Source organism: Octopus sinensis, linkage group LG11 (assembly GCF_006345805.1).
Source record: "Octopus sinensis linkage group LG11, ASM634580v1, whole genome shotgun sequence".
NCBI classification, from domain to species: domain Eukaryota; kingdom Metazoa; phylum Mollusca; class Cephalopoda; order Octopoda; family Octopodidae; genus Octopus; species Octopus sinensis.
The window spans coordinates 899,024-926,523 of NC_043007.1; the positions used below are offsets into that span (position 1 = coordinate 899,024).

The 27,500-nt window shown below is 36.1% G+C and overlaps 1 protein-coding gene across 18 annotated transcripts in view; it reads left to right on the top strand.

Annotated features, from left to right (window-relative positions):
- LOC115216993 (SRSF protein kinase 2) overlaps window positions 1-27,500 on the top strand; it is a 187,761-nt gene that overhangs the window by 89,016 nt on the left and 71,245 nt on the right. For 7 of the 18 annotated variants that reach the window (XM_029786494.2, XM_029786495.2, XM_029786500.2 and 4 more), the window contains one exon: window positions 26,517-26,579. The exons of 6 other annotated variants lie outside the window; for them this stretch is intronic. In XM_029786494.2, coding sequence (XP_029642354.1) covers window positions 26,517-26,579 — 63 coding nt within the window. Of the gene's footprint in view, window positions 1-4,356; window positions 4,432-12,378; window positions 12,382-12,728; window positions 12,914-26,516; window positions 26,580-27,500 lie in introns of those variants that run through there. 5 more of the 18 variants (XM_036507009.1, XM_036507017.1, XM_036507010.1 and 2 more) reach the window with 4 other exon arrangements.

Genomic DNA, 27,500 nt, shown 5'->3' on the forward strand with positions numbered 1-27,500 from the left:
AAGTGAAGTGAAATCTCAATCGTAGTTGATGCTGTTGTCACATAACTGGCACCCATGCTAGTGGCATGTAAAAAGCACCTTTCAAGAGTTGAGCCTCACAGTGGTTGATTTCCTTTTGAATGTTGGGCCTCACAGAGGCAAAGACTGAGACCATTTGGCTTTATGCTGTGCTTTGAGTGTTGCACCTCACAGAGGCAATTGCAGAGTCCATTTGGCATTATACTATGCCTGAGAAGATGACCCATTGAGCCAAGTAAAACCACAGTTGTGGAAGGTACTGGTGTCATGCAAGTGGCACTCATGCCGGTGGCATGTAAATGCACCCATTACACCCTTGGAGTGGTTGGCATTAGGAAAGGAATCCAACCATAGAAACCATGCCAAAAGAGACTGGAATCTAATGCACCCTTCCAGCTTGCTAGCCTTGGTCAAACCGTCCAACCCATGCCAGCATGGACAACGAACGTTAGATGATGGTCATGATCATTGATTAACGTCCGCCTTCTATGCATGGCCGCAGTCAAATGACTGAAACATATATATATATATATATATATATATATATATATATATATATATAATAAATAAATTAAGCACCATCTGAATGTGGCAGATACTAGTGCCCCCTGACTGGCTCTCGTGCCACTGGCACGTAAAAAGCACAAGCCGAATGTGGCCAATGCCAGTGCCCCATGACTGGTCCCCGTGCTGGTGACATGTAAAAAGCACTATCTGAATGTGATCAATGCCAGGCCCACTTGACTGGCTCTTATGCCAGTCGCACATAAAACGCACCCACTATACTCTGAGTCGTTGGCATTAGGAACAGCATCCGAGCTGATGATATGATGATATATCTCGCTTATATCTCATTGCAATACTAATGATCTGGCATAGAACTCAATATATACATATGCTTCTGAATGAAGCATTCGTTTAGTACAAAATAAAGAAATAGAGATGACAAAAGAGTAAATGATGAACTTCATTAGCTTACATGAAGTGCACTTCATGTTTGAGGCTCTGATGAAGCTGTAAGGTGTTACTCAGGCACTAAACTATGAGTACACTGCATCTTATAGCAGAAACAGTTGTAAGCCAATGAAGTTCGTTGCTTATTCGTCATCTCTTATATGCTCTCTTTGTGTGTGTGTGTGTGTATGTGTGTGTGTTTTCATCATCATGTGGCAAATTTTCTACAGCCTGATGCCCTTCCAGTTGCTAACCCTCACTTGTTTCCAAGGAAGGTGATATTTTCCATGGCCAGACATGTTTTTCACAGAAGAATAAAAATGAACATAGCAGTGATGCTTCTTTACTACCATAATGGGATTTCAAGAGATATTAATATATACACACACACACACATACACATGATGGGCTTCTTTCAGTTTCCATCTACCAAATCCAATCACTAGGTGTTGGTTAGCTCAGACCCACTGCATGGCCTCTTGGGAAAGTGTCGTCTTGTGTGTGTGTTTATTGGTTAAAAACACCTAAAGCTCTTTTCAAGCCTAGCCAGGCTCATGGGCCCAGTTTCCCAGTTTCTATGGCGTATGTGTTCCCCCCCAACTGGACGGGATGCCAGTCCATCGCAGCATTACCCAAGAAACAGGAAGAAAGATTGAAAGAAAGTTTGGGTGAAAGAGTACAACAGGGGTTGCCACCATCCCCTGCCTCATGGAGCCTCAGGTGTTTTTAATCAATAAACACACACAATGCTCAGCCTGGGAATCGAAACCACGATCCTCCAACCGCGAGTCTGCTACCCTAACCACTGGACCATTGTGCCTCTCTCTCTCTCTCTCTCTCTCTCTCTCTATGGAAAACAGACGCTAAACGATGATGATGATAATGATGATGTGTGTGTGTGTGTGTGTGTATATGTGTGTGTGTGTGTGTATATATGTGTGTGTGTATATATATATGTGTGTGTGTATATATGTGTGTGTATATATATATGTGTGTGTGTATATATATATATGTGTATATATATGTATGTATATATATTTATATATGATATATATATATATAATATATATATATATATATATATATATATATTATATATATATATATATATACACACACACACACAGATGTATAGAAACACACACACACACTCATTGATGCCTAAGGTAGGCAACAGCTATGGTCTTGTAACTTTTGGAAAGTAATGTAGTTTTTTTTTCTTTTTTTCCTGTTTGTGGTCAGAAAGCGTTTGAACTCACTCCTCTGTTTTCTAAATTGAAATAAATGTTTATTTCCCTTCGATTATCTCGGATTAGTTCTATTTTCCCATCACAACGAAAGAGAAACAGAATCTGTAGAATCATCCACTTAAGGATTAATCATTCCGGCTGACACACACACAGACGCACGCACAGACACACACGTTGGTGCTGCTGCTGCCAATTGCCCGCATCTATCCTGGCTTTGACTACTCCATCTCCAGATCGATCAATACCAGATAGCTTCGTATAGCTAAAGAGCCTGCTACTGCTTCAGCCAGCCAACCAACCAACCAACCAACCCACCAGCCAGCCAGCCAGCCACTCCTCGGTTGCTTCTGTTGCTGCCTCTTTTTAGCAGAACCTTAGGCTGTTGTTGTAGAGCTTCTTGTCGACTTTTCCTCTCTCTCTGGTCATTTTCAGTTTTTAGCCGTTTCGAGTTTTCACCTATTTTCTACCCTTAGCATTTTTAGGATACCGGTTTTTTCTCCTTTCCTCCCTTATTGTTTCTTTTCTATATAAACGAAAACCAAATTAATTGTAAGTAATTGTTTATATGCTATTGTTTTCCGTTGTCTTTTTTCCGTGTATATAACATTTCCAGTTTTGTTTCTTTTTCTTTTTTGATTTTTTTTTTTGCTACATGTGATATGATTATGACATCATGCTGCATTAAGTAACTCACAAAAGCCTCCCATGTAGATCTTTTATACTTTTTAGATTGAATAGCTACTATGTTTGCCTGTTGTATTTTTTCTTTTGCTTGTTCAGTGAAATACTACAGCTACTTTTACATGTGTGATTCATACTTGTCGATTATTCAAGCGTCCGTCACTCACACCACCTGATGCTTTTTCTCTAACTTGCTCTCGGGACATTTATTTTTAATTTGTTATTTTTCTCTAATTTTATGGACTGTATATATATATATTTATGTGTTTGTGTGTGTTTTGTTGTATCAGTAGTATTTCCAAAGATCCTTGTGTATCCCTTAATTTTTTCCTCTCTCTCTCTCTCCTTTTTGATAAGTGGTTTTGAGTTGAATTTCAAGTCATAGATTCTTCTAATTAATTTAATATTCATCGCCAGTGACTCATTAAATTTTGCAAGGCACTGCATCCCATGTGCGTGTGCCCAGTGGAAACACATCTTGTAGTCTCTATTCTGTTTTGTAATTTGCTGTTAAAACATATTTCAGAATATCACTTTTGTTCTTTTATAGTAAATTCTACCAACTAAGTAGGGTTTTTTTTTGTTTTCGTTAACGAGCATGCTTTCTTTTCACCCCTTTATCTCTCAACCCCCTCTCTTCCTTTCTCTCCCCACCCTCTCTCTCAATACTTTTGCTAGTATCCAAGCTTGTTTTTCAAGAACTTTAATTATAATTATTTGACTTACAACACTAAAGGCTCTTATCTTCCGTGGTCTGAGTTGGTTGATCTGGAAGTTATACTTAGAAGAAACCCGTTTAATGTCAGGGAAATTGGTTTGAAGTTATTTGTGGCAGCTGAAGTGTCTTTGCCTCTCTTAGTCTCTGCTTCTTGCCCTGATTCTCCTTTTTTAATATTTCTTCTCTCTCCGCTGACTGCTATTGTCCTGGAGATGAATAAGTTATTCCTCAGGCTTTTGTTTTCCTTCTCTATTCTTGCAACGGTGCTGCCGTATCTTTGAATATTATGTTAATTTACTTTGCTTGACCCATCAGATATTACTTAAAAATATCGATTATTTTCCTAAAGACACCATCCAAGTAATTGTATTGATTTTTATCAATACCACTATAAAGATTCCTTAACATCGTATATTTTTATAGAATTGTCTCTTGTGCATTATGAAATCAGTGCTCTGTGAGAGAGAGAGAGAGAGAGAGTTCTTTGATTAATAAACACATGTTGAATAAAGAATTCTAAATGTTGTGGGGTTTGATTGCTGTTATTGATCGTTGTTGTACTGTTTTTGTATTCTTACATCAGTATGACACATCGTTCCTCTGTTCTGGCTTTGTTTCTGGGAATCACTTAATTTGGCAGATGTTTCTGATTCTGTCATTTGAAGTGAATTTTAATTACGGCTTTTATGATTCAGACGAGGAATGGAAATAGAAAGACAAAGGGAAAATGAGGCGATTTTCATGTTCCATATGGCCACACTTAGAGCAGTTGGCTTTTATTTATTTATCGATGCCGTTTCCTTCAAGTAAGCGTTATTCACGTATCGTAAGTTGAAAATTGTATTAGTGTGTGCTTGTGTACATGTATGTGTGTATGTGTATGTGTGTATATATATGTGTGTGTATATATGTGTGTGTATAAATATGTCTGTGTGTGTGTATAAATATGTGTGTATATATATATATGTGTGTGTGTGTATAAACATGTCTGTGTGTGTGTGTGTGTGTATATAACTGTGTATGTGTGAATATATGTGTATAATTCGTGTGTATATGTATGTGTGTACATAGTTGTGTAATGTACAATAGTAGGTGTGTGTGTGTGTGTGTGTGTGTGTATATGTGTACAAATGTATAAATGTATGTGTATAATTGTAGGTGTGCATATGTATATGTGTGTGTCTCCATGTGTGTGTAATGTATTACATCTCATTATCATCATCATTTAATATGTTATCCTTGCTGGCATGGGTTAGACACACCCACACACCTACAGTGTGATACCTCAGTGGAAAGCTTCATCTCCCATGTATAGTCTGAAGTACAAGTTATGAGTTTTTCGCCCTCTATGTTTATAGTTCTTCTGACTACAATGTAGAAATTTTAATAAATCTTTTACATTGATTGGTGTTCATACTGTTGTTATAGGCAATCATTACCACCCTTAATTTAATTGATTGTGCAATATTGACATAACAATGTTATGTCAATAACAATAACAGTGTTTATAATTGTGGCCCCTTTTCTCAGATTTAATGTAAAAGAGCATTTTGATTTTAAGTATTCTTTCCTAGGCTGTAGGGCTGTACATTAATAAATCTGGTTTTTAATCTTCTCCATTCTCCTTTTGTTATTTCAATAAAACAGATTTAAAGTGATTCATTGTTGTATCTTGCAGACATTTCGCTTTTGTTAATGGTCTTAATTTCAACCGAGATTTATTTATATGACTCTGAAATGATGTTAGAACCTTTTTGGTACCTTCATACTTGAGACTGTCTTTGGTTTTTCTGATACAGACTTCTTCTTCTAAAATGATTGAAATTAAAACCCTCCATCAAAATTTCTTAATGATTTATGTTCCAAATATTAACTTAATTATAACAAAAAAACTTATTAGTTTACTATATTTTTTCCTTGTTTTCTAAACAAATTGAAAGACAGGCAATGAATTTCTAAGAGAAATTTGGTAACAGAAGGGTTAATAAGGTTATTTTGGCAAAATACTGAGTGGAGGATTGTCACTCTTGTTGGAAATAAGTCAAAAGTTTTCTTCACATTACTTTCTCAACACGCTTTCATACATTTTGTTGCATACGAGTGCTGTGGTTGCTGCCATCTTCCTGTTTATTATTAAGTTTGAAAGGAAGTAAAATATTAAAGTTTTTCTTTTAATGATAATTTATCTGTTTTTGTACAATTTTGTGAAATAGCAGTTTGCTATAAGTGCACTATTTCAACAACACTGGAAAATGAAATGAAAATGATGAAGAAAACTCCAAAAACTCAAATGAATTTATGAGCAGAATTGACCATTCTTCCTGTTGGTCAGTTACAGAATTTAGTCCACTAGTGTTGCTTAACCTGAAATAATACCTGCAGGGGGGGGGGGGGGCTTCAAGCAAGGACTTAACCCATTGGCATTTAAACTGATCGTATCTTTTTTCTGTTCAACCTGGCCTAATCTGGCTTCTCTCACTTACCCTACAATGTCATTCTAAATATAAACAATTACATCATTGAAATCTTGAAGCTACAAGGCAATACACGATTAATTAAAAGCAGTGTGATTATTAAATAAGCCTTACAGGTGACAGTGTTATGTGAATGGTAGAAAGGTGATGAAGGGTTTTATCTTCAGGTCTCAAAGATACCTGAAGCTGGAGTCTGGTCCAGCTTTCCAGCATGCCAGCTCTAGTCAAACTGTCTAACCCATGCCAGCATGGAAAGCGGATGTCAAATGATGATGATGATGATGATACAGGTTCAATTCCACTTCGTTATCGTTAGTCAGTTGGTTAAACAATCAGTTGATTGTTTGTTAGTCAAAGTTCTTTCATTACCATTCATGACATTTTCAGTGACTTAGTGATTTGCTGCAAGGACTTTTCAGAGTCTGTCTGAGAATTGGGTCTTACACCTGTGTGTATGAATGCTTGTAATGTGTGTTTGCTTAGAAGAGGTTGCCCAATAAATTTAATGTAAAAGATGAATCATTTAACAGCTATTTGTTTAACCCTTTTGAATCCAACCCAGCTGAAACAGCTTCTGGCTCTGAGTAGAAATGTCTTGTTTTCATAAGTTTTGAATTAAGATCTTTCACCAAACCTTAGTCACAATTTATGTTCCTAACACTAGCTTAATGATAACTAAGTTATTTTACTAAATTCTTTGTTATATTTAAAATTAATTGAAAGAAACACTGAGCATCTCATAATAAATATGGTAACAAAAGGGTTAATGACAAAAGCAGACAAACCCATTTCTGTTTGTTTCCCTGCTTATCAATTGGCCAGCAGTATTGCCCAGCGTTACTCGGGTTTGTTCCGACCCTTTAGAATTGGAATTTTTGAAAAGTAAAAATTTTGCATTATGTGGCTTGTTATTCTCTTTAAGTGAACATTTTTCTGGTTGAAATACACTGAAAAATGGCAACACAGCAGTCAAAAGATCGTAAAAAAATAGGGATTTTCATAGAAAAAAAGCACGTTTTTGATGTAAATAATTTTTGGTGTTAACATGGTCTGATTTGAATTTCTTCTTCTAAGGAAGGAAGAGCAAGCCTCATTCTATCATACTCTCAATTTTGGTCAACTTGCGCCGCAGGGTCTCGGAGGAGATAGTGTTAGTTGAAGGCTACCAAACCTGCCACACGCAGACGACTTCAACTTTATGTAGAGAGATTTGAATATGTCTAACATGGAAGATTATTTTTTCTTCTACAGAAGGAAGAGCAAGCTTTCTATCATACTCTCAATTTTGGTCAACTTGTGCCACAGGGTCTCGGAGGAGACAGTGTTAGTTGAAGGCTACCAAACCTGCCATACACAGACGACTTCAGCTTTATATATAGAGAGAGATTGGGATGTGGGGAGCCACTTGATAACAGCCTGTCTGGAACCAACTCTAGTATTTGCTAGAAAATTGCTTGTTTTAAAATATTGATATTTTAAATAAAAAAAAAAAAACAACTTTCTCTGTCAGAATTTTTAGCAAATAGTTGCGGGCACAGCTGTGTGGTTAAGAAGCCTGCTTTGCAGCTACACGGTTTAAAGTTCAATCCTTCTGTGCAGTACCTTGCTCAAGTATCTTACTACAGCAAAAGACTGACCAATGCTTTGAGTGAAGTAAGATGAAAACTATCATTCATATATCATCATCATCGTCGTTGTTTAATGTCTGCTTTCCATGCTGGCATGGGTTGGACGGTTTGACTGAGGACTGGCAAGTCAGAAGGCAGCACCAGACTCCAGTCTGATCTGGCAAAGTTTCTACAGCTGGATACTCTTCCTAATGCCAACTACTCCGAGAGTGTAGTGGGTGCTTTTTACATGTCACTGGCATGGGAGCACTGGCAGGACCAAGCTTCAATATATATATATTTATACATGTGTGCATGTTTGTGTTTGTCCCTCCAGTTTCAGCATGAGAACTTGTGTTGGTTTGTTTACATCCCTGTAACTTAGCAGTTCAGCAAGAGAGACTGTTAGGCTAAGTATCAGACTTATTAGCAAGAAATAAGTACTGGCATTAACCATGTTTGGATGGTGCATTTTACATGCCACCGGCATGAGGAGCCAGTCAGGCAGCTCTGGCATCGACCCACACATGGATGGTGCTTATTGCATGCCACTCTGCCTCATTTTGTAGAATTAGTATGGGTTGCAAGAATTTTCTCTAACACAGTGTCTCACTGATCGTTCACATCTTGAGATCAGCTTTCACCCACTTTCTTTGACCTTCCTCTTTTCTCTCATCCCACTTTGTTCACTCAAATGTTCACGTACCTCTACGTATTTTCACATGGGGCACTTCTTGAACAGAGGGTGATATTTGCTTGCAACCCTTGTGTCCTTGTAGCTCAGCGGCATTGAGGTTTGAAGATCAGTGAAATATAAACAGAAACTAATATGGAAAAACAATGATTGGTGACCAGAATGGTATCTTAGTTTCTGTTAGTCTTATCCAACTCATGCTTGCATGGAGGGGTGGAGTGGGACATAAAAACCAATCACACACACAATTGTGTATGCATGTGTGAATGTGTCTGTGTTTGTGTTTCCTTGCCATGACAGCTTGTGGTTGTTGTTCCATTTTTGATATTCTGAAAATCATGCCTGGCCATGAGGAAATATTTCCTTGCTGGGAAACTGGTAAGGATTGGCAGCAGGATGAGAGCATCCAGCTGTAGAAAATACAACCCAACAGCAACCATCTGACCCATGAAAACATAGGTGTTCAAATGATAATGATGATGAACGTATATACATATATGCATGTGCACTTGTTTCAACCAGAGCCTGTGGCCATGTTGGGACATTACTGTATGTGTGTGTAAACTATTGTGTCTGTTCTGTCTAAATGTAACCTTGTTGGACACTGAAGATCAATAAGACAAAGTGCTAGACTGAAATTAGTCCTGGGGTCAATCTGATTGATCTGATTGACTAAGAGCTCTGAAAGTGATGACCCGTCATCACTGCAGTCCAGTGAATGTATTCAGTAATGCAATACGAATAAATGAAGATTGTGTGAGCAATCATTGAAATTACTAGATAAATCAGATCTGTCCCCTTTATCAAGTTTGTATTGACCTTTGGCAACCTACTGGGTGTTTGTTAGCCCATGAAATATGTAATTATTTCAACTTTAACCCCTTCAACACTGACCTGTTTGGCATACCTCTGGTTCTCTAGTACAAACTCGTTAGCAATCTAAATAGAATTTTCTCGTTAAAATTTCATGTTAATTTGTTTTCCAAATGTCGGTCATTATTAGGTGCAGGTATGGCTGTGTGGTCAAGAAACTTACCTTCCAAACGGCATGGTTTCAGGTTCAGTCTCATTGCACAGCACCTTGGGCAAGTGCTGTGTACTATTGCCCCTGGTTAACTAATGCCTTGTGAGTGAATTTGATAGATGGAAACTGCATGGAAGCCTGTTATGTGTGTATGTATATATTTGTTTGTTTTTTTCTCCTGCCACCACTTGACAACAGTTGTTGGTTTGTTTATGTTCCTGTAATTTTCTCATTAAAAAGAAAAGGAAAAAAATGTACTGGCATTGGTTTGTGTAACTAAACTCCCTAAGGCGGTGCCCCAGCATGGTCACAGTCCCACAACTAAAAGATTATTATTGAAATTAAGTAAAGAGATAGTATTTCAACGGAAATATAGTAACAAAAGTACCGTTCTATATTTTAGAGCTGAGGAGTTCTGTACATTATTTACATTGGATGGATCCGTGTCCTCATCTTGTTGCTACCACAACATTTCAGCTGGTTTACTCTCCAGCCTTCATCAGGTGTCCTGGTAGAATTTTGAACCCAACTCTGGGTTCTCATTCTTAAGTTATTTTTTTGTTGATATTAATTATTATTATTTATTCAAGGCACTGCCTGGAATTGAATACCTTAGGAATGAGTACCTGGGGTTCAAAATTCCACCAGGACACCTGATGAAGGCTGGAGAGTACATCAGCCGAAACGTTGTGGTAACAACAAAGACGAGGACCCGTATCCGTCCAATGTAAATAAAGTCGCAAAAGTGTTATAATTTTCTTGCCAATTTGTCAGCATGATACAGTCGTGTAATGAAGCCTCAAGAAAAATATTTTATCACTCAGTAAAATGTCTTGTGGATAAAATTATGAATGGTGTTGGCTGTTTTCAACAACTGTTTTGCTTGTTTTGTTTAGCTAATGGTTGGGTTTGAAAGAATCTCCTTGCTTCAAACAAGAAAGGATAATGGTTTAGGATTTTTAGTCTATCTTGTAGTGTGGTTACTCTCTAAATTTTTTATATAAGTGTCTATATTTTCATGTGTTTGGGAGAATTTGATTTGGGGCACTGATGCTGTGATGTTGTGGGTTTGAATATCTCATCGCTAATAATGTTATGACGACGTTGGGGTGTGTACAAAGGTGGAGAATTGGCATTATCCTAATATATATTTGGATATGGTTATCTAGAACAAACTTTTTTGCAGAATTCATATGTTCACACAGAACATGCTCCGTACTATGCCAAACGTTGTTGGCATCCTTTTTGTCTCGGGAAACAATGGAGTTGTGCATAAAATAATGTAGTCCGGCTTTTACATTTCATGTCCTAATACATTTCCTGCAGTGGCTGTGTAGTCCTATCCTGGACAAACACTCCCTCTGGCAGGTGCCGCAAATGTAGCGAAGACTTTGCCTGGCTGGTTGTAATGTCATAGTTTCTTGTTGACATCTTTTCTTGTCTTTCCATTTCTCCTCTCTCTCTCTCTATGTCACTCCTTTGTGTTCCCTCTGTTACGGTACGTCACCAAACTCCACGGTTGCTGGCAACTGCTTCCCAGTTGGTAATATTGATGTTGCAGGCCTTCATGTCCCTTTTGCAAACATCCTTGTATCGTAAGAACGGTCTTCCTACAGACCTAGTGCCCCTAGCAACGTAGGTATGATAATTAAACTAACATCCAATACCAACGATCGATGCTGTCAACTCCAACGGTTCTTTATTTTATTGAAATGCACCAGTCCACTTTTAGTCATGAGGGGGTGGTCAGGATCCTCTCACAACACCGTCCATTATGAATTCATTATTTTCTCAGAAGTTGGTTCAGACTTAAAGCTGACAGGTTTCGTGCTGAGATAAAGCAACTGCATAAAATGAAACATTTTGTTGCGGAACAGGATAATTCAACCATTTTCATTTGGTTCTCAGCTCAAATGTTGTTGTTTTTCTTTGCAGCCTAGGAGTAGCTATTCGGCTGTACGTGTGTGCTTGTTCCTGTGTGTAAAAGGGGGGAAATTAATTTTTGTTGTTCTTTACAGAATCTTGAAAACGGTGATAACAAATTCTAGAAAAACTGACAGAGGTCTTTAACAATTCACTAACTTAAAATTTGAAGACATAAATTTGAATTATTGTTAAATTCATATCTTTTTGTGTTTGGCTGCTTGTTTTTTTGTATTTTATGTATATTTTAATTTTCTTGTGTGAAAATTTTGAATATGAATTCTGAATTATGTATTTTGTCTTGAGGAATTTAGCCCTTAGCATTCAGATTACTCCATCAAATGCAATATTTATTCAAAGTTTTGAATTAATCTTGCATTATCTTGTACCGTTGAGATTTTGATGTGGTGTCACGTAAATGCATCTGTGCCAGTGGCACATAAAATGCACCCAGCACACTCTGTAATGTGGTTGGCATTAGGAAGGGCATCCAGCTGTAGAAACCTTGCCAAAACAGAAGACTGGAACCCTTCCAACTCATGCCAGCATGAAAAACAGACATTAAACAACAATGATGATGATGGTGATGTTTATTTTTAGAATGACATTGCCGGGTAGGCATGAGTGGCTGGATCTGGCTGGTTCAGACATATAACATTTAGAATATTTGGGCCAGATATGGCTGATTGGAGTGCTAAAGGGTTAATTAAGGTATCCTCTGTGTGAGCGTGAATACAATTTTGAATTTTATGTGTATTTTGTTTCATGGAATTAATGTGGATTTTTCTGCATCTAGGTTTGATTTTATGCATATATTTTCCGAACAAGATCAAATTCTTTCGTGTGTTAGCTTGCTTTCCATGTATATCACATTTTATTATTTCAGAGTAAATATTTCTTATTTTCTCTATTATATATTTTGTACCTAATTATTTGCTCCACCCGTAATTAACTAATTGACTATTCACTGATTTACCGCTGTTTTTTTTTCTTCTCTTCTCTTTTACTACTTTGCCAAATGTTCTATGGATGCAGTAAGTAACCTATCCTAAACGTCTTTTCTACATTTTGTGTTCCATTTGCTAGATTTTATTTTTTCTCCCCCAATTTTTTTTCCCTCCCTCCCTGATATTAATGGCTAAGGTCAAAGTGATGACCTTTCATAAGATATTTTTGAAAGTATCTCACTTTGAAATACATTTGCTAGCATGTATGTTTTACGCCTTACCATTTGTATTCTGACATTTCCTGAAAGATTCGGCAAGAAGACATAGAATGAAACCTGAAGTTCCCAAAAGATTTAAGGAAAGCAAAAAACTTTCATCTTTTGAATATTTCGTCAGATTACCAGCGTATTGCTGGCATTTCTCAAAATACTTATTGATTTCTTACCATTTTTCTTTACCAAAAAAACCAACAAACAATTACATGTAGATGCGAGGGGTCTATGTTTGTTGCCATTTATTATGGCAGTATTCCCTTTGTACATTCATCCGTTAATTGACTGTAAAATGTCTGAACCCTCTCCATCCCCTGAGTTTTCTTTGTCTCCTGAGCCAGAAATTAGCATGTAAGTGGAGTCTTAGATGCCAAATGTGACCTGCAAAAAAGAGTGCTATTTATTAAATTTTATTCTCCGTTGTTGTTTTTTTGTTTAATTTTTTCTTTTTTGGCCTCATTTCTCTGTCTTTCTTTCTTTATTACCTCTATCTCTCTCTCTGCCATGCTATCTAGGAACAATTATCATCGATGTGCCGCTTTTACTTTATTTTATTATTATCATTTATTATTATTATTATTATTATTATTATTATTTTTTTGTTAATGTCAGTCGTTAAATTGTAACTTGATTTTTAATTGTTAGTCTTTATATCTCTGGCATTTGTAGTTAGATTAAATACTATCAATGTTTCTAAAGTGATCTAAATGTTTTAAAATTGATTTTTTTTAAAGGGTTGGTGGGGTGGGGTGGGGGTGTTGGGTGAGGAATTTATTTTACTTCAACGATGTTTCTCGTTTTTATTTTGGAAATTTTAGTTATAAAAAACCAATAAAAAGAAAAAAACTTCCACAAGTAAACTATCTTTATTGACATGAAAATATAGATTGTCTTTTGTCTTCAAACCAGAATTGTCCATTAGCAGTTATTTACAATTTAATATTGTCTTGTGAGAGAATGTAACTTTTGTAGATTTGGAGAAATTTAGTGAGAAGAAATTCGCTTAAGCTTATTTGATTTTTTTGTTCTTTTTTTTTTATTTTAGTACAAAGACAATTCATGGGATAAATAATGGCACACATGGATTATATTTATTTGTATTAAAATGTTAGAAAAACATGAACATTATAATTCTCCAAGTATATATGTAGAGAAATTGCATTTCTATCTTATAAACTCGAATGCAACAACAAAAACACATGGAGGAAGGTTTTAAATTGTCGTTTATTTGTTATTAAAGTTGTTAAATGATTTTAGAGAAAAATCGAATCCTTACAGTTTTAACCCTTTTGATACCAACCCACCTGAAACTGCTTCTGGCCTAGTTGTACAAATGTCTTGATTTCAAAAGTTCTGAATTAAAATCTACCACCAAACCTTGGTCACAATTTATGCTCTTAACATTAGCTTAACGGCAGAAACATTAGCAAGCTGGGCTTAATGCTTAGCGGTATTTCGCCTGCCGCTACGTTCTGAGTTCAAATTCCGCCGAGGTCGACTTTGCTTTCATCCTTTCGGGGTCGATTAAATAAGTACCAGTTACGCACTGGGGTCGATATAATCGACTTAATCCATTTGTCTGTCCTTGTTTGTCCCCTCTGTGTTTAGCCCCTTGTGGGCAATAAAGAAATAGGTAACTAAGTTATTTTACTAAATTCTTTGTTATATTTGGAATTAATTGAAAGAAACACAGAACATCTCAACAAAAATATGGTAACAAAAGGGTTAATGGCTGTAGGTCTTACAGTGGAAATTGTCACCTCTGTGGCATTTATTTAAACAGTGAGTTTTGTTCAGTTTTAAGCCTGATTAAATAAGCATCAGTGATCTTAAACATGATCGTTAGCTAATTGTTATTACTTCTTTTAATGCCATATTCAAGATTTCTAGTGTGGTGGACATTTTCTTCACCTTTGTTTTCTACAAAGCTTTTTTCCCTGGCAACTGTTTCAATAATAAATAATTTCCATTCATCCATATTTTGAAGTTTCATAATCAATACTAAAGTTCAATGTTGATATTGATCCGTTTCCGTTTCTTATTAACCTTCAACTTTTGTTGATATTTTTGTTTGTATATGCATTTTATTTGGCAAAACTCTTATTTATTGTATTAACGGGTTGTTTTAAGATTTTTACGATGTGTGTATATACACACATACACACACATGCATTTCTCATGTTTTTTATTGCCAGTTTTATTTGCTGTTAATTTATTTTATTCTGACTAAATTAACACAATATTTCTGACATTAATTGTCAAGTTGCTCTGCAAATTCTGCATATTTATTCCAAGTTAGCCATTGTCAAAATTTCTCATATTCAAATCATTATTCACATTTATTTGTTCTTTTCAAATAAAATTGCTTAAAAATTATTACAAGAATCTGGTCTAATTCTAATTAGAATTTTCATAAGATTTAGATAAAAACTTCATTTGCTTTATGAAACTTATTAATTACATTGAAAATTATTAATGATATTCTTTTTGGAGGCTGGCTTCATGGTAACTGTTTGCAAGAGATATGCTCTCAATTCCTGTTTTATTTTATTGGTTTTTACTTCTAAATACTATCATTTGTTGAACAGGTTTGGAGGATATTTTATATATATATTTACATATATAAATGTAAAATCTGCTTAAATCATTTGTGATTTATATATTTTACATAATTTAATGCCTGATTCTTAACTTCTAAAATGTAGTCCTCTGAGCTGTAATATGTTAAAAGTTATATGAATTTTTTTTTGTTTTTGTAATTCTTTCACTCTTTGTTTATCCTGTGTATCAGGACAGGAAAAATGGTATTGCCTGTTTCTGGTATCCATGACATACGATAAACATTTCCCAAATTATTTTTCAAATACTATAGTAACTTGGGGACTTAATGAAAAGAAAGCTGGCCGGCACGTTAGGATCCAAATAGATATTACATCCATTCCAATGTCTACAACAAAATTTTGAATGTAGATCACAAGGTAGTCTAGATGTAAGTTGCTGTAGATGACATACTACGCCAACACCTTATCTTCATCTCACTTATATTTGAACACTTGTTTTGCAGTCCTATAAACCCTTTTGTTTCTGTAAAAGGAGACATATATAATTGTAGTCAATTACATCAAAATAAAAATCAAATGGAAATTGTAGTTGTGATACCCAAGCCGGTGGCACGTAAAAAGCACCATCTGAATGTGGCTGATGCCAGCACTACCTTGACTGGCTTCCGCGTCTGTGGCACATAAAAAGCACCAACTGATCGTGGCCGCTGCCAGCCTCCCCTGGCACGTAAAAAGCACCCACTACACTCATGGAGTGGTTGGCGTTAGGAAGGGCATCCAACTGTAGAAACCATGCCAAATCAGACTGGAGCCTGGTGCAGCCTCCTGGCTTCCCAGACCCCTGTCGAACCGTCCAACCCATGCTAGCATGGAAAACGGACGTTAAATGATGATGATGATGATATGGAACAAAGGCCAACTAAAACTCTGTAATCAAGCATGCATGATTAGGACAAACTTTTTGGAGTGCTTAGGTTTGGTTAATAAAATATTTCTGATGTTGAAAGTTGTACAAGCATTGAAAATGACAAAATACACATCACTCAAGTAAACAGGTCATTCCCCCCCCCCCCCCCCGCAGAGGAAAGGATCGTTTTGGAAGATACCTTCCAATCGGTTTCAGTGCTAAAATAAACTAGCAGTATAGCCCGGCATTGCTCGGGCTTGTTTTCTTTTCGACCCTTTAGAATTCGAATTTTTGAAAAGTAAAAATTTTGCATTGTGTAGCTTGTTCTTCTCTTTAAGTGAACATTTTTCTGGTTGAAATACACCGAAAAATGGCGACACAGCAGTCAAAAAATCGTAAAAAATAGGGATTTTCATAGAAAATAAGTACCTTTTTGATGTAAATAATTTTTGGTGTTAACATAGTCCGATTTGAATTTTTTCTTCTAAGGAAGGAAGAGCAAGCCTCCTTCTATCATACTCTCAATTTTGGTCAACTTGCGCCGCAGGGTCTCGGAGGAGATAGTGTTAGTTGAAGGCTACCAAACCTGCCACACGCAGACGACTTCAGCTTTATGTAGAGAGATTTGAATATGTCTAACATGGAAGATTATTTTGGAAAATTAAATGAATGGTGGCTGTCAGTGATAAGTAATGATGTTGTGTTGGTCGTTTTCTCAGTTAAGTGATCTTATGAAGTCTGGCTAAAACTCCTGTTCTTGGACAAATTGCCCAATGATTTAATTATCCACTCGTTATGTTCTGAACTGGAGAGAGAAAGAGAGAGAGAGAGAGTAAAGACTCTGCAGTTAAGGAGCTTGCTTTGCAGCCCACGTAGATGTCTGATATGGTGTGTAATTAAAACCTCTGGTCTGTGTTCATTAAACAGTCAGCTGGGAAATATACTTTTCAAACAAATCTCTTTATTAATTTGTCCTTATCTGATAAGCTAAGATTTGGGAAAATAGCCTCTGTTCACAGCTATTTTCCCAAGTCGTAGCTTATCAGGTTCACATTTCATATTTCCTGACATTTCTAAGTGCAAGCCATACAGATGTTACTGGATCTTGGTAACATTTTTAATCTGCTTTCTCCAATGTTTGTACATAATATTCTGAGCAAGACATTAGCTCATTAGCATTTTAAACTGGCCATGTCTGGCCCAAATATTCTATGCCTCTCTCTCATGCCCTACAGTGTTGTTCTAAAAATCAACACTCACAACATTGAGACCTCATAGCTTTGAGGAGATTATGCATGATTAATTCAAAACAATGTGGATAAGTAAGCATCCCATTTGATTGTAATCTGGATGCTAAAGGATTAAACTGCTTCCAGTGGTGAGGCCCCAGCTCAAGAATTTTGGTGATGGGGGATAAAGAGAGTTACCCTAAGTCACCAATACTCCCAGGTTTGCTCTGGTTTGTAGTGGAAGGATTTGCTAAGGGTCCAATAGCTCCTTAGTACTGGTTTCTGTGGCATATGTATCTTCCCCTAAACAGGACGTTAGTCTGTTGCAGGATTACTCATTACTCGACTGAGAGGACTGGAGTAATGTGAAATGAAGTGTCTTGTTCAAGAACACAATGAGGTCCCTGGTTTATGAATCTTATGATCAGGTGTCCAACACCCTAACCATTAAGCCATGCACTTCCTAAGGGTCTCATATCATAAGATGGTGCAGTGACTAAGGCCATGGAGAAAAGTTGGCCCTTAGACATGTGTCACGCAGGCACCATGGGTGCATGGATATGCCCTGATGTTGTATGAACTAGTTCCCTATACGTCTAGGAATAAGCTCAGGAGATGTAGAAAGCAAACTATCAAACTGTTTGAAGGCAATAGGAAGTGACTTGTATAGCTTTCCTGAGAAAAGTTGTGAATCTTTAGACGTTGGTATGGATGTCCATAAGTGCAGATACCTGTAGGCATGGCTCAGAGTGTGGGAGGGAGACAGATGTGGTTGGGGGCTATACTGATTATATTTTTACATTTCTTTCTACTGTTTGAATTTCATTTGTCTAAACGACCCTTTAACGAAGGTAAGATTTTCAAGAATACACATGCCTGCAGAAAATCGGCATTCAGTTCGGTATTTCCATTGGTGCCAGCATGGTTGCTCTCCAACCAAATGGTTTCAGGTTCAGTCCTGCTGTGTGTCACCTTGTTCAAGTATCTTATACTATAGTCCCAGGTTGATTGAAGCTTTGTGAGTAGATCTGCGAGATGGAAACTGAAAGAAGTCCATTGTGTGTGTGTGTGTGTGTTATTGCTGCCTTGCCTTGGCATTGCATAATAGTTGCGAGTGTTACTGTCATGCAGCTGGTGTCCTTTGTTGCCAATCTTGCAAGACATGTCTAGCCATGGGGAAGTCTTACCTTGCTTGGTAATGAGTGAGGGTTGGCAACAGGTAGGACATCCTGCTGTAGAAAAATCTTTCACAAAAGTTCTGTCCGACTCATTTCAGCATGGAAATGTGCACGTTAAAACGACGACGACAATAATGATTTATGTTGTGGCGGCACCCCCGAGTGACAGAAGCAGGCTGTTCCACTACAAATAGTGGACAAATATGAGTGGCGCCAGCCGTTGAGGTGCTCCATTCAGGCCAGTCACACAGACGACAAAATACGTCGCCGTAATGCAGGACATATCGGTATCAAGCAAAACGGAACGATTTAGTGTCACTCTTGTTGTAGAATCTTTGGTAGACATATGGTTTGTATTTTAGAAGAATCTTTAACGGAAATGTGTTTCGAGTTATAGCATAAATTTATTCATAATGAGTTAATGAAATTGAATTTGTTATTAAATTCTAATTCGGCTTCATTTAAAATATAACTTGGCTTCAACTGTTTAATTTTGTCTATTGGGAGCCATTGGAAAGCAAAGATTTTTTTTTTTTTTTTTTGTAATCTTCCATGTTTAAGGATAAGAGTAAAGTGCTGTAGGACGAAGATGTTGCCCCAGTAAAATTACTGTTTTCTGGGACATTACCATTAAATGACACCATGGCACAATAAAGGACTTCAAAATAAGAACTTTGAATTTCCTTCAAGTAACTGAGATTCCTCCAGTTTTCTTTTTACATTTTAATGTTCTTTTTTTCTTTCTTTTATTACCCCCCCCCACCTCCATCCAGTTATATTTTCTTATTGCTGTGTTGCAAAATTAACTCTTTGCAGTACAAGAAATTGCTATTTATAGTTTTCCATCATCATCGGTTAGGAATGTCTGCTTGGAATAACCTGCACTAAATAGCTGAATAACATTTCTGAAAGTGCTTCTTGAAACCCCATCCTCTAGAAGAGCTGAATTGTCATGGTTTTTAACATCTCTATTTGTAAACCATGTTAATTAGATGTAATTTGGGGAAAAAAGAAAAAAAAAAAACGGAAACAGTCCTGTATATCATATTTTGTTCCTGTAAGCATGTTCATTTAGAAATTGAATTCTTGCTGTGACCACCAAGTTGGATTGGAAGAATCCTTGAGATGGTATCCAACCCCTCTCCCTTACTCACATGTTTTTCAATTAATTTTGGAAATATTGAAGAATTTCATGTCAATATTATACTGGTGTTAGGAACATAAATTAAACATGGAATTTGAAAGATTAATTTGGTTCATTTTGACCCTTTTGGTATCAACTGGCCCTAGACCATCCCTGATTCTGCAGTACAATTTTCCTCTTTTGAAGTAATCAAAATTAAAACTTTCCATCAAAATTTCACGTCAATCTTTTCATTAGCAACCCGGCTGAAACTGCTTTTGGCTCTGAGTACAAATGTCTTGATTTCATAAGTTTTGAATTAAAATCTTCCACCAAACCTTAGTCACAATTTATGTTCCTAACACAAACTTAATGATAACCAAGTTATTTCACCAAATTATTTACCCAGAGCATCTCAACAGAAATATGGTAACAAAAGGGTTAATCTACACTGCACACATCTACTTAATGACAGTTACTTTACTAAGTTTTTCATAGAACCAAGGATGGTCTCATGGGTTGGTATCAAAAGAAATAAATAGAAAGTGGGAGGTATAGTGGCTGTTTGTTTTAGCAAGGCCAGACCCTCCCACACAATAATATTGTTAGTAGGCAACAGCTATTTTTCACTTTAAGGCCCTTTCTAGTGCTGATCTCTCCTCTGCGATGTGAAGGATTGGTATATTTCGAAACAAAGCTAATTTTTTTGACTCCTCTCAGAACCTTGTGTCCTGGTTTCTTATATGACCTGATGTAAGCACACCCTGTGCTGTAGAAGTGATGTGTTCCTAGAACTATTTCCACAACAAGGAGTTCCATAATGCAGCATGTACTTTTGCAGTGATTCCATTTTCCTTGTACTCCTGGAAATTTCAGTGTAACAAGGGAGTTCCATTAAGTGAATCCTATTTTCCCGTTGACTTGATGCTACATGGAAGTCAATGTTTCTGCAACACAGATGGCGGCTGTATGAATATTGAGCTTATTTTTAAATGAAAATATACAATGATAATTTATCGAAGGGCATATTTTAAAATTCGAGTCTGTTTCTCATTCTAACACTTAAAGCTATGAAATAAATATTTATTTTCATCTGAATGGAAAATAGCAAATAACTCAGTGGCAGCTTAACCCTTTCGTTACTGTATATATTTTGAGATGCTCTGTGTTTCTTTCAATTACTTTTAAATATAACAAAGAATTTAGTAAAATAACTTAGATATCATTCAGCTAGTGTTAGGAACATAAATTGTGACTAAGGTTTGGTGGAAGATTTTAATTCAAAACTTATGAAAACAAGACATTCATACTCAGAGCCAGAGCTGGTTTCAGCCAGGTTGGTAATGAAAGGGTTAACCCTTTTTTTGGTGTATTTCTGTTGAAAAATCCTGCTTTTGTTGGAATTAATTTTGTCATTATCAATCTAATGTTGGCACTTATTTTAAAATGAAACTCTGATGGAAGTTTTTAATTTTGATAGTTTTAAAGCAGGAAGTTTGAATCACAGACTAAGAACTGGTCTTGTGTTGGTTGGTATTAAAAGGGTGTCTAACTTCTGTGTTCCTTATCCTTCCGAATTTTCAGTCAGTGAGTCTGTAGCTTACTTTTGCAAAAGTTGATTAAAACCTTTCAAATATTATCTTGGGAAAAGATTTTAAGTTATGATGATGATGATTACAAAAAATCTGAGTGATTGAAATAGGTTTTCCTTGAAGGAAGACATATTTCCAACAACTGATTAAGGTTTGCTACTTAAAGATATTCCAAACAGCTAATTAAGCTTTCCTACTTAAAGGTATTCAAGTATTTTGAGCTATTCACCAGAATTACTGGTTTCAAGTTATAATTAATAATTTAAACATTTGTTTCTGTGATTATGAAATCGTTAATATTTGAGTCTTTAAATTTATTGTGACTAAGAAAGGGAATTTCTGTGTATTCTGGTGTCCTTTCATTTTAATACATAGTTGGAAAAATATTTATTGGGATCTGTGGCAGGTTCGACATCCTATAGTGTTTAAAAAAAAAAAGAAAAAGAAGAAAAAAAGATAAGCCGCAGGCATGGCTGTGTGGTAAGAAGCTTGCTTACCAACCACATGGTTCTGGGTTCAGTCCCACTGTGTTGCACCTTGGGCAAATATCTTCTACCATAGTCTCGGGCCAACCAAGGCTTTGTGAGTGGATTTGGTAGACGGAAACTGAAAGAAACCTGTCCTATATATGTATGTATGTGTGTGTGTCTGTGTTTGTCCCTCCTCATCACTTGACATCCGATGTTGGTGTGTTTACATTCCTTTAACTTCGTGGTTTGGCAAAAAAGACATGAATCACTAATGTGACTCTGTAACCAATGATTCTCATGTGGGCAGTACTGCTCCTTGAAAGGTGGTGGAATATTTTATATAGCTACTAGGGACTAACGTAAAAAAATATTTTTTTAAATACAATATTTTGACAAACTGCTTGTTAGATGCGCTGTTTAATCTTGAAATGAGATCACCATGTTCAGCACATATGGTTGTGATGCATGTACCTGGTGTACCCTTATTGGGCAGGTAGTCATGATGGGTATACTGGGCTTTGTATATTTTAACCCAGTGTCACTTTGATGGCATGCACTATTCTCTCACTCAGTAGTAGTAATAATAATAATAATCCTTTCTACTAAAGGCACAAAGCCTGAAATTTTTGGGGAGGGGACTAGTTGATCACATTGACCTCAGTCTTTTACTGGTATTTAATTTGACCCCTAAAGGAATGAAAGGCATGTCGACCTTGGCAGAATTTGAACTCAGAACATAGACTTTTGAAATGTGAATAAGTAAATAACCGATAGAATGTGTACCACCCATGCTTACCCCCTTTGCTTATAGCAGTGTGGTAAATAGTCACCTGTGCCAAACTGGTATTCAGATCTGACTCACTGTGGCCTGATATTGTGTGTCGGTGCTTTAAAAATGGTGTGATGATGTCCAACTGTCTGGTGTGGGCTGTGAGGAAGAGGAGTTAAAAAAAGGGAGTGGGATGAGGGGTTATAGTTAAAAGAAAAATTGAGAAGCAACACTTTGTACATATGACTAAAATAAAAACAGGATTATCTTGTTTTGGAGTAACTTTGATCACAGCCTTATGAAGCACACAGCTAAATATGGGGGTGAACAACGATTCTATGCATTTGGAAGAAGTTATTTACTTTTGTTATATAAATGCCAGTCTGTTGCAAATTTGTAAAAATTTTTCTTTGTTTCTTTCTTTTCTCCCTTGTTTTCTAAGCAAACAAAACAGTTGTCTGTATATTCAGTGTTTCAACTGAATAAAGTTCATTTACTGCCAGGTCATTAAGAGCTAATTAATCTTCGTCTGGGGTCCAGTGCTAATGAAGAGACACAAGTAAACTACAGTCTTAATGACCTGGCGTAATTTTGTATGATTATAATAATCTGTGATTAATACATATTTACTCTCAGAATCTCTCCTTATCGCTGTCTACCTGTCTGTCTCTTTACTACAAACACACACCCACTCTCTCACATACATTCATTTTATCCTGCATTTATCAACGATAGCATCATTCGTTATAGGTTTCCAATAGGTTACTTATTGGTTCATTGCATTTCTGATGGTGATTGATGATGTATTTGTTCCTAGGCCTTTGGATACCTGTATCTCTCTGTGATAGCTATTCCAACAATTTCTAGAAGTCAGTTCTGAATGTTGATTATCGAGTGAAGAAAGCTGTCGTGTGGGGTCTTGGAAGCAGATGTGGAGAGGCCCTGGGCAGGAACGACTGTACTGGCCTTCGGGAAAATGATGCATTTCATACTATGATGGTAACATTGTTCTGCTGGACTGTGATTTACATGCATTTTGTAGAGCAGTGTTGCAGCAAGCTGGCACGCCGGGCGAAATGCTTAGCGGTATTTCATCAGCTGTGACGTTCCGAGTTCAAATTCCGCCAAGGTCGACTTTGCCTTTCATCCTTTCGGGGTCGATAAATTAAGTACCAGTTACATACTGGGGTTGATCTAATCAACTGGCCCCTTCCCCAAAAGTTTCGGGCCTTGTGCCTAGAGTAGAAAAGAATGTTGCTCTGCAACACACATGTTTTCTATTTCATAAGCTGTTGAGGAATTCGTTCATTGCATTAGCTTTGTCAGTTCTAAGACCTTTCCTTTGGACCACTGTGTGTTGGTGAAGTGTTCTGTGTGAGATTCATTAGACAGGTGAATTAATGCCTCAGATTTGTGCTTTCAAAACAGTGGCTCATCCTTTTTTCAGTGCTCCAGGCCTCTGTGCAGTTCTGGTATACAGTGGGGATATATCTGCTTGCTCCCACCTACTCCTGTTAATGGTTCCTTTTTGGAATATGAGCTGCCTTTTTAAAGGCAAGCTGCAATTCCTAAAATGCTGCACAAGGTTTGGTAGGGGTTCCCCCCCTCCTTTTGACCTCTCCTTGATAAAAAACCCATTGTTTATTAATTAGGTCACAGTGATCTTTAGTAGACTACTACAAAATGTGACTGTGTGGATTCTTAGATATCACTGTAAAATCCTGGTGGGTAGTTAGCCGCTGGTACTTAACATACATTTTACACTCACCAAGACTTGGTACACTTAGAGGATCTGGATGCTGTACACAAGGAGAACTTAACGCTTACACACTAATACAAATATACATGCATACATATATAGTTCCATTTTAGCCATTATAGTTAAGACCATTCTGGTGCACTATCATACATGCACATGTTATGTACACATGTTATGTGTGTGTATTTATACGCACAATCACACATGTATACATATAATTTTGGTTATGTGAGTGTACATTTATTTACCTGGGAAATAGTTGTGATTCATTCCACCACTAGTCTGATTTTCTCCCCATGTACAGACTTTCAGGCTGTGTACTTCTTAATTAAGACTGATTCTCATTGGTCAAGAACAGTCAGGTGTAAAGTTGTGTTGTGTGCACAAGTGGTTGCTGTCTACACTATCAGATAACTGCTTGTTAGGGTTAGAGATCAAGTGTATTGCATTTGGTTGAGACTAGCCTGTCAGGATTTGAATATATTCCAATAGAAATGGTCTCCTTTCACTTCTGGGAAGTAAGATTTTGGTTATCTTCAGTTTGAGGATCTGGGATTTTTCAGATAAACATAGGATGCACTGTTTTCCCTCTTTTTGCTGTTTTAGGGACAAAGGGTGCTCTGTCCATGATATTTAAGGTTTTGCAAACACCTTCACTTCTGCCTTTAATTTCTAGGGGTGTGTGTGTACAGTAATTTTCCTTTATTTTTTAATGTCACATTTCCTAATATGAGAACTGTGTTAGTGTATTTTTCTAAAATTTTAACAGATTTAGAGTTCATAAGTCTATATTATAATGTTGCTTGTTTGTTTGTTTACATGTTACACTTTAGTTTGTTGGAGAGGAGGGGAGGTGGAGTGAGAGTGAGTAAGCTAGCAGAGAGCCACATCCACTAACCACGTGATAGCATGGTTAGTGGAAGTAAGAGGTGAAGGGGAACGGAGAAATGTTAACAATGTGAAGAGGAGAATTTACATGTTTAAAAAGTTTGTTGAAGTGAGAGAAAGGAAGTATTTAGCACAGGGAAATTTTAAAATCATATAATATATTGTGACTTGAAGTGAAATAACTTAGAAAATAGCTGTAGATTTTTTTTTTTTTTAATTTGCAATGGAATAAATTCTAATCATATAAATAAAAACATTATGTATAGTCTTTATATCATTTGTGTGCATTAATTGTATATAATGTAAAGTAATTACGATAGAATATTGCTTGATAAGGAATATGCAATTATATGCTGATTTTGCAGTTTCAGTAGAATTAAATATTAACGAATGATGTTTGTTTTATGTATTGTATAGATTGTTACTGTATACTTTTGTATCATTTATTGCACAGGTAACAATAAGATTTATATACAACAAAAATGCAAATCATCTCTTCTTTCTTAAATAGCTTCTCTTAATTTTCTTCATTCCGTGGACTTTCCATGGGTCCTGCTAGTTCTAAAGTAAGTTAATTATTTCCTCAGTTAATTATTATTACTGTGTTAAAGTGTTTTGTATAAGTTATGTTGTGTTTTAGCTCAATATCTAAGTAAATCAGCTGTTTAGGTAATAATTACAAAATTAAAGGATCTAACTATAAAATTAATTACCTTGGTTCGTTAAGAACAATCACTGTTGACCTATTGTATCTTAAATCTGCGTACCTTCATTTAAATTTCATGTGTCCACAATTCAACATCAACATCTTAGCTGCATTGCTACTTAACTTGACTCTCCAGTGCAAACCTTCTTCTGATGTCATTATTTTGCTTATTGTTTGTTTATTTATTTAATTTTTTTTTTAATTGTTGCCACTTGGAGTTATGTTGGTGATGTAATTATATAAAGCTAGAATTGAAAGTTTGATATATAAAAAGAAAAAAAGTCTACTTGAAATAGAAGCTGTGTGAATATGGCAAGTTACTGAGCCGTGTTATATATCTGGTAACCATCAAATACTGTGAACTGGCGAGCATTGTTGGCAAATTGTTTGGTTTAGACTTTTTCCAAATTTGGAACAGTATGGTAAACAGTGCATTAAACAATTCCTTGCTTTCCTTTTTGTCAATTCAGTCTTCATTGTTGCTGTCTTGTCGACATTGAATTATTTTTCGGCAAATTTTTTCCTTCCCCGTTTTCTTTGTTTCTTTTTTGGCTCTTATATATCTTTGCTTAAATCTTCTGGTTGCTTTCTTGGATTAGATATTTGCTCAATATTTGATGTGCTAAATGCTTTGCCTATTTTCTTTGTCTCTTTTTTGGCAAGGTTCCTTATTTTTCTCTTCTTTCCTAAATTGTTCATTGAATACCTAACACCACTTCTAGTAACTTAGATAATCTCAACTTTCTGCATCAATTTCTCGTTGACTCTCCAGGAGAAAACAAGCTAAGCATCATGATTCTAGCAGTGGAACAGAGTCCTCTAGTGGCACTGATTGGTAAGTACTTATTAAAACTAGGGAGGTAACTCTGTTATGTTCTGGAACTTGAGTAAATATTCCGCCATTCCTACGAAACACTTTTTAATGTCTGAAATTTGTTGACATGTGGGAATTTTGTTGTTCACATATTCAGATATTCTGTATGAAAGCAATAATGGAAGGTTTTATTTATTTATATGTGGCCCTTTGAATACAAAATGCTGGCAAGTGAGCAACGTTTTTGTGGCTGAATTTAAATTGCCCTTAATTGTTGTTACCTAATCAAATGATCCCATATTTTCAGGCTGAGAATGAAATATCCTTTTTTTTTTCTCTCCTTGTTTTCTGTTGCTATTTAAACTGGTCATGCTGTTTTATTACAAATACAGTTTATGCAGCCTGCTTCTTATGCTTTAAATTACATTGGTATTTTTGTCCATTGTGGAGCATGCAGGAACAACAATGAACTAAAACCTAGTCTAGCATCTCTCATAAGTAAGTTTAGTCAAATTTAACAAACAGTTTCAAAATCCTTATTTTTTTAAAAAAAACTTCATTTCTATATTAACAAGTAAATTTTGTTCTGGGTTTTTCAATTCTTTTTTATTTTTACTTTTATTTAATTACTGCTTTTGTTTTAAATTCTGGATATTATTATTATATATTTTTTCCCGCAGACTTAAATTAGGAAGTTCTTTGGAAAATTAATCCAGTTGGTTGGTATTAGTGCAAGAACTACTATAAATGGACATAGCTGATATAAGCTTCATAAATGGATATATCTTCTTAATGAAAGAGTTTTTGTTAGATAGTTCTCTAAAATTAGTCAGAGAAGAAGAAATGTTGATGAATTACGGAATTAGAATAGTTATAAATTAGTCTTTAAAATTTTTCTTCTTCTTCATTATCCATTCACATTTTGAATGATCTGTATGTGTG